This window comes from Labeo rohita, chromosome 17 (assembly GCF_022985175.1).
Source record: "Labeo rohita strain BAU-BD-2019 chromosome 17, IGBB_LRoh.1.0, whole genome shotgun sequence".
In the NCBI taxonomy this organism is placed as follows: Eukaryota; Metazoa; Chordata; class Actinopteri; order Cypriniformes; family Cyprinidae; genus Labeo; species Labeo rohita.
In genome coordinates, this window is record NC_066885.1 from 29311433 (window position 1) to 29326780 (window position 15348).

The 15348-nt window shown below is 38.5% G+C and overlaps 1 protein-coding gene across 2 annotated transcripts in view; it reads left to right on the plus strand.

Moving 5' to 3' along the window:
• alk (ALK receptor tyrosine kinase) overlaps nucleotides 1-7106 on the plus strand; it is a 457480-nt gene extending 450374 nt beyond the window's left edge. For both annotated transcript variants that reach the window (XM_051134137.1, XM_051134139.1), the window contains exons 26-29: nucleotides 1557-1658; nucleotides 1766-1900; nucleotides 2570-2660; nucleotides 3823-7106. In XM_051134137.1, coding sequence (XP_050990094.1) covers nucleotides 1557-1658; nucleotides 1766-1900; nucleotides 2570-2660; nucleotides 3823-4785 — 1291 coding nt within the window. In that variant the 3' untranslated portion in view covers nucleotides 4786-7106. The remainder of the gene's footprint in view (nucleotides 1-1556; nucleotides 1659-1765; nucleotides 1901-2569; nucleotides 2661-3822) is intronic.
• Nucleotides 7107-15348: the final 8242 nt, after the last annotated feature.

Genomic DNA, 15348 nt, shown 5'->3' on the forward strand with positions numbered 1-15348 from the left:
ATGTTAGTTAGTGTGCTAGCAGCTTTATGCACTGACCCGGTATGTTGAAAACTGAGACGATTACACTCCAGAGCTTTCCTTGCTCCATGTGGTTGTGGTATGTTTTCAACATATTATACATACAGTGTTACTACAAAAGCATAAGCAGTTTCCTCCATCTCCACTATCCAGTGGACCGTACAGCAGCTGTTTTGCAGTCGTGCATTGGCTGTGGTGAAAGTACTGATGTAATCATAGCCGTAATCATCCTGATTTAAAATTCTGAATATCAAACATGTTTGAAATGATCGGGGCGGCTCCGATTTGTGTGAGAGCAGATCAGGAGGTGCAAGATTCGATCTGTGAAAGTCTCACATTACCAGATAATCCGTGCTGAACATCGGGACCGATCGAGGTGGTCGACAAGATTTAAGCTCCGATTCTCGGGAGGGGAAAATCGGGGCAAAATCGGGCTAAAAATCCTGTAGTGTGAGCTTTAGTCAAGAGGAGCTTATCTATTTTTGTTCAAATTAACAGCTAACGTCACATACTAAATGTAACTTATATAACATGTACATTTAATGAAGTAATAAAATATTACTTGTCACTTGCATTAGCACAGTCATTGCCCTTTCACAATCTAACTTTATAACTTCATTACTTTTTAGCTCAGTGGTAATCACCAGAACTTACCAGAACACTTTTAAATGTCAAACATAACAGCATTATACACTAACAGGTCTAGCAGGTTTGAATTACTCAGAATGTTGATGTGATGATCGATATTATTGTGCTAACAGAACTCACCTGTTTATTTAAATCAATACATTAGAATTTGTAACTTGCAGGCATACATGTATTTAAGTTGTGGTAATAGATTCCCTGAATTCTTTATAAGGCATCTCCAGTGAACTAGATCATTCACTTTTCATTAAATCTAACCCTGTCTACTGTAACCCTAACTTACCGCGCTCTAAAATCAGTGGGATCAATGGTTAGGACCCTAGACAGACAGATCTAGTGGCTGGGTGTAGATTCAACATTTAGTTATTTTACTTTTCTTTTCTAGAACATCTGCATTTTTTATATCTAGAGTAAAACATGCAAATTAGGTAAGGCATCTCAAATAAAGTAGGTCAGCCACTTTCTATAAACCATTTAAGTGAACTCTCTAATTCTAACCTGACAGAAAAGAGCAATTAGGTTATTCAAGTAATAGACTCCCATTTTAAATGAATAGTAATTATTTTATAATACTTATTTCTTCTTTTAACACAAAGCCAAGCCACATGCGTGCAATTAATCCCAGTCTTCATTTAGTGGCCAATTTAGTGACCAAGGACCAAGTCAGTGTTATAAATCAGCTACAGGAAATGGCCATCTTTCCATTCTTGCATAAGTCACACATGGACTTTTATTTTTATTTAATTTATTTAATTTCTGCTCTTTTCATTTTCCAGTGGTTTTCCACTCTCTGATCTGCAACTGGAGTTAATAAGTCAGTCCATTCTGCTGCTGTCTGCTGTGGGCATTCATAACAGTGTCTCTTTTTTGTCTGGGCATGTGTTTTTCCACAGAGCCAGCTATTACAGGAAAGGAGGCCGTGCTATGCTGCCAGTCAAATGGATGCCTCCTGAGGCCTTTATGGAGGGAATCTTTACCTCAAAAACAGATACATGGTGAGCGCTGTAATATAATTACATATTTAACTCCAACATTATCTTTCCATAATTACTATGCTTTCATATCTACCTATCACTCCTTTCAACTTTTTTTTTTTTTTCAGGTCATTTGGAGTTCTGCTGTGGGAGATCTTCTCACTGGGCTATATGCCATACCCCAGTCGCAGTAACCAAGAGGTATTGGAGTTTGTTACTAATGGAGGCCGGATGGACCCACCTAAGAACTGCCCCGGGCCAGTGTGAGTGGACTCTTAAATTTAAATATGCAAGATACTTATGCGACACTCCACACTCTCAGAAAATAAAAGTACAAATCTGTCACTGGGGTGGTACATACATGTTTGTACCTAAAGAGTCCATTTTGGTGCCTTAAAGGTACATATTTGTACTTAAAGTGTACATATTAGAACCTAATAGGTACAAAAGTATTCCTTTTGAAAAGGTACCGCCTATCGCGACAGCTTTTGTACCTTTATTTCTATAAGTGCATATAACAGAAATGGATTGTATTAAATGTTGGCCAGGAGTAAACTGTGTTCTTAAATATCAAGAACCTGCCATTGTCAAATTTTCAGTCCTCATTAACCTTTTTACAGCTGTATGATCTCTAAAAATAAACTCATAATATAATAATAATAATAATAATCAAACTTCTGGGCTTTTGATTTAATTAAGCTCCTAATCCAACTTGGGAACAATCTTGCAGAGCTGCTCATTGAAACAAAACTGAAAAAGGCTTATTTGTATCTCTGAATTTGATAAAAGTTGTATTCACTCAAATGAGGCAGTAATACAATGATATCTAGAAAAGAAAAGAAAAGAAAAGAAAAGAAAAGAAAAGAAAAGAAAAGAAAAGAAAAGAAAAGAAAAGAAAAGAGTAAACAAATATTATTTTGTTTGTGAAAAAGGTACCGGATAATGACACAGAGTTGGCAGCATCAACCAGAAGACAGACCAAACTTCTCAACTATTCTGGAGAGGATTGACTATTGTCTGCAGGTACTACATCTTAAAACCTTGTCTGTTCATGCTGTGCAACAGTAGGTTTGTTAGGAGCTGCATTTTCAATTTTCAGCATTGCAATATGCATTATGAACGGAGCCCCGCACATGACATACAAACCAACAAACAAACAAAAAAACGTGGGCAAGATTTATTAATTTATTCCCTCGATTTACTAGATTGTGTGCACGATTAATTAGTTTTTGCACTCGTTTTTAGTAAATCATGTGCACAATGTATTAATTCGCTCCCTCGATTTACTAGATTGCGTGCCAATTTACTAATTTGTTCACAAGTTTTAAGTAAATCATGCGCACATTTTAATCATAACCTCTTAACAAGTGCTAGTGCTTGTAACATTGCCAGTAGAATCATCCAATTACTAGTACAGTATGCAATGTAGATGTAGATCAATTAAAATGCTTGCAGCGTTGCATGGAATGTTTTTAAGAATGTCTCTATAACTCATTCCCAACTCAAAATAAAACCCAATCAAACTCTATCCATAACATAACATGACATAACATAGCAACATGTTTATGAGAACGTGTATGTGGACAGGAACTACAACTAATTATTTTGTGTGCATGATTTGCCCAGAACGAGGGCACAAATTATTATATCAAGTACACAATTTACTTAAATCGAGGGAATAAATTAATAAATCATGCACACAATCTAGTAAATAGAAAGAATGAATTAATGAATTGTGTGCACTATCTAGTATACTGAGGGAACAAATTAATAAATCATACAATTTTTTTTTCTTGCATGTCATGTGTGGGGCTCCGTAATTATGTATACTGTGCACAGAGATTTTATTTTTTATTTTTATTTATTTATTTATTTTTTTTACCAAAGTATGCAGAATACAGCAGAGCACTCATTGAACACTCTATGCCACTATTTAATCTTCGTAATTAATTGTTTAATTGGGTTTAATTTAATGTAATTTAATTCATTAGGTTTAATTTAAGTTTGTGTAAAGTATATTTTAAACAAAGGTTAAATGTATTTACATTTTTATTGAATTTATTATGTTAGAATTTATTATTTTATTTTGTTTTCATTTATTAAATCATTAAAATCTTCCTCACCAATTTTTTAAACTGGGAATTTTGACTGCTTGGGTAAATAACAGACTTTTCAATTCCCCCAGGATCCAGATGTGGTGAATGTGCCTTTGCCTGTCGAGTATGGCCCCATCCCTGAGGAAGAAGAGAGGGTACCCATGCGTCCCGAAGACCCTTCGGCTCCCTCCTTGCTTGTAACACCTCAGGCCACCGAGGATGCTTCATCTGCTGCCCACTCCGATCAGCCTAAGAGAGATGGGGAGGCTGTTCTCATGGCCAGCAACTCCTCTGACAGCAAACTTCCACCTGCTCCCCAATCTCAGCCTCACCCCCATCACCACCACCAACCCCCGGTAGTCACTGCCCCTGTACCAGCTGCCAAACCTTCCTCTGCAACTCCCCTAACCACCCAGGATGGGGGCCATGTGAATTTGGGCTTCATGCAGGCCCATCCGTCGGAGAAGGAGAGCCGTAACGGGAAGCCCACCAACCTGTGGAACCCCACCTATGGCTCGTGGTTTCTACAGCAGCAGCAGAAGAGACAGCAGGCCCAGGCACAAAGGCAGGCAAGCGGACCACGAATCCCAGGTGAAGGGCAGGAACAAGCAGGCCGGACTGTGACAGTAGCTGAAGCTCTGGGCCTGCAGCAACAGCACAAACAGCAGCAGTACCAACAGCAGCTCCAGCGCCAACAGCAGCAGCAGCAGCAACAACAACAACAAGGCCTATGCCGACCGCTTTTGCCCCCTCCTCCCCCACCTGCCCCAACCCCTTTACTTCTGGATTCGGCCACCCTAGCACCAGTTCCACTCTACAGACTACGACGCTTCCCGTGTGGGAACATCGGGTATGGCTACCAGGAGCAGGGCCTCCCCATGGAGCCCATGCCAGGGCCCCAGGCTCCCCCACCTCATCCTGGCCAGCAGAGGCCCATCTCTTTGGCTCGGGCCAGCGGCCCCGAGGACAGCCGCCCGCTTTTGGTCACCATGGGTACAGTGCAGGACTCCAGACTCCCGAAAATGGAAGGGCACAACGCCACTGTGCTGTAACCGTGCACGTTCTCTATCGGTGCCCACTTTGCAAAACACTGTGCTGTCCATCTACGTCCACCTTTGCCAAGCCCCTTTGTGCTTTATCTTTGTGCTTTTCAGCCATGAGACTGGGACTGGAAAGGTTCCGCGCTGGAAACTCTGAGAAACTTTCTCTAAGCATCATTCACTGAAACAGAACGACTGTCATTTGGATAAAGATTGTTGAGTTTCTGAAAGCCACAATTGAGAGACAAAAATAAACTGATTAAGCCTTCACAAGGACTAATTCTGTGAAAAAAGACTATATTATATCAGTGATATTTTTCCATGATGGGGGAGTAAAAAAAATAAAACGGGTTTGTTGATGTTTGCTTGCCTGCTTGTTTATTTATTCATTTGTTAATTTATTATTTGGAGGTCATGTAAATTATTAATGGGTGTGCTTCAGAAAGCAAACTGCCCCCATTCATTATGTATCATTTGTTCATTCTTGGACTTGGTTGGCTTTTAAACGCAGCAGTTTTCATCTATCATCAAACATAATGAGTAACAGAAAACACTAATGGATAGTGTGTGTGTGAAACTGATGAGTGTTGGTGGTTTTTGGTGATGAGAACTTGTTGCTATGGTGTTGAAACTGAAACATGTAGCAAACTGGTCAGGGACTAGTTAGTGAAGGCTCTTTCACAGGACTCGTGACTTGCGATTTTAAACAGCATTTAAATGACAAGCCCTGTCAGTTGCTTTGATGCACTGCAAAAACTGGTCAAAGGTCAAGCTTCTCTTTTTTTTTTCTCTGAATGCCACAATATCTTTGTTGAGAAGTTTACCCTTGTTGAGAACTTAAGCTAGCATGAATTTCCAGCATAGCCAATAGGTTCAACAGCACATCTCAGCTGTGGAAGGTTATCAACCAGCATGGTCTTTCAGGTAAATCTGGTTAGCTAATGAATTTTTGTTGGTTTTTAAATCAGTTATGAAATTTGGTTGGAGCTCCAGCATACCAAAACATCAAATGATGCTCTTTTTAGCATGGAACAGCATTTGACCTTGTGCTGTACTTGATGTATCTAGTACGCCTAAACCACCCACATAATGATACATCTTGTAAATTGTACAGCAACCATGAACTGCATTTTGAAATGCCAGCAGAAAATGGCTGTAAAATAGTTTTAACTCTGTGCGTCAGAGTAAAAAAGTTTGACCTCCGCACAACACAAAACCAGTAGACTTGACGATGTACTTACAGACTTCAATGTGTTAGGGAATGTTGACGAGTTGTGTGAAAGAGCTTTATGCTGTATGAAACTTTAGCACTGGTTGTGTGCAAATACATTTTGCCATTTTACTTGAATATCCATCATTCCATTAGTTTTCTATTTGGCATTAGCATTGAAAAAAAAAGTTGTGTACATAAGAGCCTTACACCTGTTTGCGCAGAACATCATTAACTGTCCTCCATGCTCTATTGATTCCTGTTTCTTTAAGTAAAAGACTTAAGCATACTGATGAGGAAAATTCATTTTTCAAATATAATTTGTCACTTTAGTGTCTAAATATTCATTGTTATAGTCATATTGCTTACTGTTCAGTTCTATCAAGCTGCTATTTCAAAAGCAAATGTTGGATGGTCTTTTTATACTATCAGAAAGAACTGCTGTAGTGTCTTTGATAGTGAGGGTTTTACAAAGGAATATCTTGTGGCAATTTTTTACACTATTTTTTTGTTAAATAGTGGTCTCATTGTGAAAAATAAATTGTTTTATCTTTATTTTTTATTATTTTATTTTTAATAATAATTTTATCTTTATTTTTAACCTTCATAGAAAGTTCTATATTAATATCATCACAGAATATTAACTGAAATATGTTTAAAACATTTGACTCATTTATATCCCTCTTGACTTTATGATATCATAATTTACAATGTCATAGACACTTTGTTAGCATTGATGCTAATCTGTTTACCATAAACAGTATATTTAAATGTAAAATGCTACATTTTTGAGAGAGATAAACATTTGTAGACTTTACAAAAAAAATTACTTGTTCAGTTCAAAACTGAGGTTTGGAAGATGTCTGATATGGTTTATGGAAGGTTCGTACGTTGGAGTGGTATTGCATGAAATTTTTTAAAAATTGGGATTTTTATTGCTATTATATTTTTTTCTTTCTTTCTGTTCTTTTTTTTTTTTCTTTTCATTTTGCTTATCGCAATGAAAAAGTGACCACACTTGTAAAAATGTTGTAAAACCTTATTGTATCATGTATCTGTTAATCTCTGTAATTTGACATTCAATGATGAGATCTGAGAAATTAATAAATTACTATTTAATACGTTTGGCCTTGCTCTCAAAACAAAATGTGTATTAAAAATAACCAGAAGTAGACTGTCACATGTCACAGACCATAATGTTGACAAGCTGAAACATGGTTTTGTCTAAATCGTGACTTTTGAGTGAAAGTTATAATTATTTAGGCTGAATAATTAAGTATAAAACAAAAAAGTTCTGTGTGAACGGTTCTTAGACTGACCAAAAAAAAAAGCACATGAACAGTGTGATTATTGTTGACACCATATTAAAACATTCATAAGAGCATTACCAATATATCTGTAACCCCCTCAGCCACTGTCATATTATTTTTATCCATAATTTATACTCCATGACAATAATGACAAAGCAAAAAACAGTTTTGTGATTAATTTATGAAAATAAATAAATACAAACATACATACTTTTGCACCATAGCCAAAAAGTAATTGACACTTTAATACCTGTTGAATGTGCTAAAAAGAATTAAAGGGGTCATCGGATGCCCATTTTCCACAAGTTGATATGATTCTTTAGGGTCTTAATGAAAAGTCTATAATATACTTAGTTAAAAATTCTCAATGGTTTTGTAAAACAACACCCTTTTTACCTTGCCAAAATCAGCTGTGCAGAAATCATTCTGTTCTGGTCGAGGTTGCTTTAAATGTTAATGAGCTCTGCTTGCCCCGTCTCTCTTCTCTCTGTGGAGTGACGAGCCTGTTTACTTTAGCCGCATTTAGGCGCATTTAGGCGCATTTAGGCGCATTTAGGCGCGTTTAGCCGCTAAATTTGCTAACTAGCACGTTATTAGGAAAGGTGATTGCAGTGATTCATAAAAAAAACCCCTTATACTCACTTCTGCTGTAGGAGCAGCTGGATCACAAATGATTTGCACAAACATAGGCGCATTTATGTAGATCGGGTGGCACATTCCCTTCACAAACAAACTTAATCCACTGCATCTTCAGTGGCTCAGATGTCAGGAGTAAATGCCAAACACTATGTTCATTATAATGTCATATAATGTCAATATCATCCAGCAACACAAAACCTCAATCGCTCAACCGGAGATATTCTTGTCTAACTTACATCCCTGCTCCAGTATCAAAACAATGGAGATCGGACTGTGACAGCTGATCTGAGGTAAGATGTTTATGTCTATCGTGGCCAACTATCATGGGAACGGCCTCTGTCGGAGTGACGCCACACAGGCATTTGAGAGTGGCTCGATTTGAAAAAGGGGATATTATTTTTTACAGATTAATTAAAAACTACTGCATGGATTTTATCATTATAGGGTAGATTTGTACATACATTGCCAACACACATTAATGTTCAAACAACATGAAAAAGTGAACTGTGTATCTGATGACCCCTTTAAGAATACATATGCAGTGTCATATTCTTTTTCTTTTTTTATAAATTTGCAAAGTTATCTCAAATCTGGTTTTTGCTTTGGCAAAATAGAGTGTAGACATATATGAAAAAATAAATAAATAAAATAAATGAATAAACAACATAAAATGTGAAAAAATTGAGGCAAAATTAACTTTTGCAATGTACTGTATGTAGCAATGATCTCCAACCATGCTGCTGGAGAGCTACCATCCTGCCGACTTCAGTTCCAACCCTGTTCCAGCACAAGCCTGTAATTATCAGGTAGCTCTGAACATCTTGATTAGCTGCTTCAGGTGTGTTTGACTGGGGTTGGAGCTGAAATCTGCAGCGCAGTAGCTCTCCAGGAGCAGGCAAATTAGAAAATCATATACTGAAAATGCATACTAATGCAATAGTCTCTGGAAAGAGTTTTGTTATGTATTTTTAACATTTTGCAGTCAACGCCTGGAAAGTTGCAGAAGTTGGTACAGAAGCTTCTGACCATCTGAAACATGCAGATGGAAGAGTCATGGAAATGTTTGCTTTTAGGGGGGCATATGCTTGATGTCATGGCAAACTCCGCAAAATTTCTTCTTTCAGAACTCAACTTCAAAATGCTGAGCTTTTAACTTTCTGTTTTCAGAATGCTCAGAAAGAACCCCTTAATCCTTCCCGAGTAGAAGATATTTGCCAGTTAACACCTCCTTAGTAATGTGATCATATGTTGATATCAGAGCTAGCTACAGTAAGACTCACTGTGGTGTGGAACTTATTTGCATAGCCACAGTTCCCAGTTTTAACATGCTGTCTCAGTTGGTAGCATTGTTACCTCATACCAATAAGGACTCTGGTTTGAGTCCCTGCTGAGCTTAGAGACCTTAATCCAGGGTTGGGCAAGTTTGGTCCAGGAGGGCCACTGTCCACCAGAGTTTAGCTCCAACCCTATTCAAACACAAATGCCTGTAGCTTTCTAGTGATCTTAAAGAGATTGATTAGTTTGTTCAGGTGTGTTTGATAACGGTTGGAGCTAAACTCTGCAGGGCAGTGGCCCTCCAGGACTGAAGTTGCCCTGCCTTGGGGCGGTCACACTGCACTTTTCGTTCCATTGACTTCCATTCATACGCATGCGAATGCGTCAGACCAGAAACACAAGCCTATGCGAAAAGTTTTCACATATTGCTGCATTCCAAAGTTCAAGCTTGGTAAGCTCTGACCTGTGAATTCACGTAACACTGTATGACCAAAAGCAGATCGATATGTCACAGCATGCCCTCTTAGCTGAATTAAAATAATATAAATTTAAAACTGCAGTGCTGCAGGAAAGTGTAGTAGATTGTATGTTTTTACATTTTAGATGTCTTATTATTTGCCATGTGTTGAATTTAACTTTTTAAAAAGACACTGCAGAGCATGACGTCATATCACGACCGTTGCAGCATCCAAGGGAATTCTGCATGCTCAAAGTCTAGTGTGACCGCAGCTTTAATGTGTAGAGTTTGCATGATCTCCCTATGTTGAGGTGAGGTTTTTCTGGGTGCTCTGGTTTTCCCCAGAACCCAAAGACATGCAGCACAGGTGATGCAGAAAGTTGTCCTTAAAACCCAGGGATCTCCAACCTTGCTCTTGTAGAGCTACCATCCTCCAGACATCTGCTCCAACCCTGCTCCAAAACAGAGCTTGGAGCTGAAATCTGCAGGAGGACAGCTCTCCAGGAGTTGGGTTGTAGACCCCTGTACTATAAGAGTGTAATTTACTTGCATGCTATGTTAAAGCAGGCATCTCTAAACTTGGTTCTGGAGGGCTGGTGTCCAGGTAGGTGTGTTGAGGTGTGAAGTTGGAGCTAAACTCCACAGGACGCCATCCCTATAAGGCTGAGTTTGGAGACCCTTGCATTATTCATTTTCAAGTGTCAGAAGCATTTTTACAGTAAAGGACCCCAATATGAGTGTGTATGTGTGTTAACCCTGTGTTGAACTGGCTATGTCATGGGTGTTTCCCTGCCTTCGCTGGGATAGGCTCTAGCATCCCTACAAACCCTACATAGGACAATTTCTCTCTCTCTCTCTCTCTCTCTCTCTCTTTTTTTTTTTTTTTTATGACTGTTATGACTGATAATAAATCTTTTTTTGAACTCTTTTACCAAAGCTGAGCTGTCTCATACCCTCTTGCTCACAAGTGCTTGTCAATGTGAGCATCTGTTGTTGTTGCAGTCTCTATTTTGTTGTTGTTCTGTTTCTTTTGTTCAGTTTTCTACAGTGAAACAACAACCTGGGACAGTGTTTCCACCTTGTGGAACGACAGATTACTGTAAAATATCTTCAGTGTGCATGTGTGACCTGCGCATACAAAGTAAAAAAGTAAAAATTGGGTTGTGCGTGTACAGTATACTTGTACTATTCTGATGATGAAATTCATGTCAGGCATACTGTATGCTCTTCCTTTGTGTACACGTAAAAAGTGAAGCATACTTTGAGCTTTACATCCAGATTTACTAACAGTTTGTGCCAGCTCAAACCCTCTTTTGGCATTAAAAAAAGTACTGTCAGGTTTTACTAGAGACACACTGTGAAAAATTAGTGATAAAAAAGCATGGACAGGGTTATTTTTTAGGCTGACCTTATTACATATGCATTCGCAAAAGTTCTCCTTTCAGATGCAAAATTGATGGGAGGAGAGTATTTAAATAAATCATGCAACCTGATAGCTACTAATTTGTGCTGTTCTTGGTAGATTGCTTGGGCCATTATGTAAATGATTTGGCTACGCCTGTGTTCTTTAATTTGCGCATTGTCAGTAGATCACCCACAGAACTTTCCACTCTCATTGGCGCTTTTATGATCTTGCGGTCTCATGCTAATTAGGCCTGTTTAGTAAATCTAGCCCGAAGAGTCCAAACATGATTCTGAATGGTTGAAATTTTATCCATACATTCTTGTATACCTTAATACAGGGATGTTTATACCTGCTTGGAGTCACTATGATCCAATTCTAATTGAACACACCTGAAAAAGTTACTCATTGTCTTCATAATTACTAGAAAAGTCCAAGCAAGTGTGTTGCGGCATATTTAATTTAACTCTGCACTGGTCCTTCAGGAACAAGACTGTCCAAACTCCTGCCTTGAAAGGATAAGGACATGATGTGCTCCTTATGGTATAATTCAGGGTGTCCAAACTTGGTCCTGGAGAGTTTAGCTCAAACTTGCCTCAACACATCTGCCTAGATGTTTGTAGTATGACAAGTAAGACCTTGATTAGCTGTTCAAGTGTATTTAATTAGGGTTGGAGCAAAACTCTACTGGGCACTGGCCCTCCAGGAGCTGGATTGGGAACCCCTGATGTAAAGCAAGTATGTATGTAAGATCTGACATTTCAATAGGGCTGTTCTCCTAAGTTCCCAACACCATTGTGTGAAAAGGTTGCCATCTTGTCTGCCTGCTGTCCACTAGAGGAGAAGATTAAAGCGGTTTGAAATGAGATGTAGTTGTTTTTACTTAATGGAATATATTTTACAATAATAACAATAATCCATTACATTTATATAGCGCTTTTTTCTAAGCACTCAAAGCACTTTCCATTGTGTGGGGTATTTCCTCATCCGCCACCAGTGTGCAACATCCACCTGGATGATGCGATGACAGCCATAATGTGCCAGAATGCCCACCACACATTAGCTTATTGGTGGAGATGAGACAGAGTTTAGTGGGTTTATGAAAGCTAAATCTGTTTCTACATTTAATGCTTTATCTAAAACTCAAAACCTAATTTGTCAAAGATTTATTGGTGAACAAAAGACCACTGAAGAGTTTCAGCATTTAATGAGATTTTATATATTGATTAAAATGTCCATATGTCAGAATGCCCTTAGCTTGGTTGACTGTGTGACTCAGTGCTCAGGCAATCCGTATTTCAAAAGTGCAATATTTTTTTTTTTTTTTTAAAGGCAAAACATGCTGCACATGTTTTGTGGACCAGCAACAATTTACCTTTGTGGTGTATAAAGCTGACAAAATCCATTCATCATTGTAGATAAGCTATAGAATACATGGAGCACTGAATTCATGGAGGACTTTAAAAAGTGGAATAGGAAGAGTATATAGTGTCTGATGATTATACGCATAAGATCTAATCTGATTTTAACACTTGATGTGGCCGTCAAGTGGAGTCAGAAATATGGTATTTAGCCTACTAGTTCCAAGCACATAAATGACCAGGCAAGGTCAAATGACCAAGCAAAATTTATTTGCGACTGAAGAAAGAAGGACATGAATATCTTGGAAGACATGGGGTGAGTAAATTTTCAGGACATTTTTATTTTGAAAGTGGAGTAATCCTTTAAAAACTGTTGCTCTCATGTACTCTTTAGCATGCAAAATACGTATTTAGGAGGAAATGAACCATTAAGCAATTTGGGAGTTATTGAGCAAATTAGGTAAAAACAAATGCATAATATTAGACAATTCAAGTGTTTTTTGACCTTGCATGCATGTCAACCTGTTGTTGGGGACTCCCAAAACCAAAATATGAACCTTTCATAAGCCATAATAGGGGCACTTTAATGCTAATATATATATTAATACATATATATATATATATATATATATATATATATTTTTTTTTTTTTTTTTTTAAATAAATAGTAAATAGTAAAACGTAAAAAAAAAAAAAAAAACATAACGTAGCACTTACTGTTAGTATTAATGTAAGTATTTTGATTAAGTGACAGAAATTACAATGACATAAAAAATGAAAAATATATACCTTTCTAATAATGTGTGACCTGTCATTGTAATGAATGTCCAGGCTCAGAAGTAGGAGTTTTAGAAGTGCACTTGAAAGCACCAATAAATGCAAACATCAACTTAATGGACCGTTTTCACATTCCTGGGTTCCAAGAAGTGGCAATCATCACAGATGTTTAAACCTCTACAGTGGCGAACTGTTTTCTATCAAAAAAAAAAAACATCCACAATAGCGTTTCCATGACTTTTCAAAAGAGGAGACGAAATACAGAAAGAGAGAGAGAGAGAGAGAGAGAGACGAGAGTCAGAAAAGAGAAATTATCTCACTATTAACTCACTATTTTCTTGTAAACATAAACTTAGATTTACAGTGTCCATGTTTTTCCTTGTTTATTAAATGTGAGTAAATATTAGATCATCCTAATATTGTATTAAAGACTGATTATTATTTTTAAAACCTGCTGGTCTCCAAAAATATTGGCACCCTTGCAATTCTTTCAGAAAATGCAACATTTCTCTCAGAAAATTGTTCCAATTGCAAATGTTTTGGTATTTACATGTTTATTGTCTTTGTTTGCACTGCAAACACACACACACACACACACACACATGTTTGTTTTTGTGAATTGTGGGGACTTTCCATAGACTTCTATAGTTTTTATACTGACCAAACGATATTGTCTATCCCCTAACCCAACCCTAACCCTAAACCTAGCCCTCACAGAAAACATGTTTGTATCGTTACACTTTCAGATAAACACCATTTACTATTTTTAATAATTTTTTAACATTGTGGGGACCGCAGGCCACAATGTAGCAAAAACAAGTACACACACACACACGCAAAACAAAAACAAAAAAACAAACAAACAAAAAAAAAAAAGACGAAAAGTCGAACTTAATAAAAATTTTCACACAGAACAGTGTGAAATAGTCTGGACAAATTTATTGGCACCTTGTCAAAATTGTAAGAAATAATTACTTTTCAAGGATGTGATGCTCCTGTAATTTGTATTTAGACACACCTGTGGCAAGTAACAGGCGTGGGCAATATAGTAATCACACTTGCAACCAGTTGGAGAAATGGAGGGCAAACTCCAGTCTTTGACCTGTCTGAAAACCTGTGCTGACCAGCTGGCCCCCATCTTCTCACAGATCTTCAACAGGTCTCTGGAGTTGTGTGAAGTCCCTTCCTGCTTCTAACGCTCCACCATCATCCCTGTTCCAATGAAACCCAAGATAACAGGACTTAACGACTACAGACCTGTGGCGCTAACGTCTGTCGTCATGAAGTCGTTCGAAAAACTGGTTCTGGCTTATCTGAAGGACATCACCGGACCCTTACTGGACCCCCCTGCAGTTTGCTTACAGAGCAAACAGGTCCGTGGATGATGCAGTAAACATGGGACTGCACTTCATCCTGCAACATCTGGATAAATCAGGGACTTATGTGAGGATTCTGTTTGTGGACTTCAGTTCGGCCTTCAACACTATCATCCCAAACCTACTCCTGCAAAAATTAACTCAGCTCTCTGTGCCTACCTCCATCTGTCAGTGGATCACCAGCTTCTTGACAGAGAGGCAGCAACTAGTAAAGCTGGGAAAATACTCATCCAGCACTCGCACAATCAGCACTGGCGCTCCTCAGGGTTGTGTCCTCTCCCCACTGCTCTTCTCCCTCTACACCAACGACTGCTCCTCCAAAGACCCCTCTGTCAAGCTCCTGAAGTTTGCGGACGACACTACAATCATCGGCCTCATTCAGGATGGTGACGAGTCTGCCTACAGACAAGAGGTTAAAGAGCTGGCTGTCTGGTGCAGCCATAACAACCTGGAGCTTAACACGCTCAAAACAGTAGAGATGACAGTAGACTTCAGGAAGAACCCCCCCTGCACTCCCCCCTCTCACCATCATGGACAGCACTGTAATAACAGTGGAGACATTCAGATTCCTCGGCAACACCATCTCTCAGGACCTGAAGTGGGACATCCACATTGACGCAATTGTCAAAAAGGCCCAGCAGAGGCTGTTCTTCCTTCGCCAACTGAGGAAGTTCAACCTGCCTCAGGAACTACTGAAACAGTTTTACACTGCCATCATCGAATCCGTCCTCTGCACCTCAATAACTGTCTGGTTCAGCTCAGCTACCA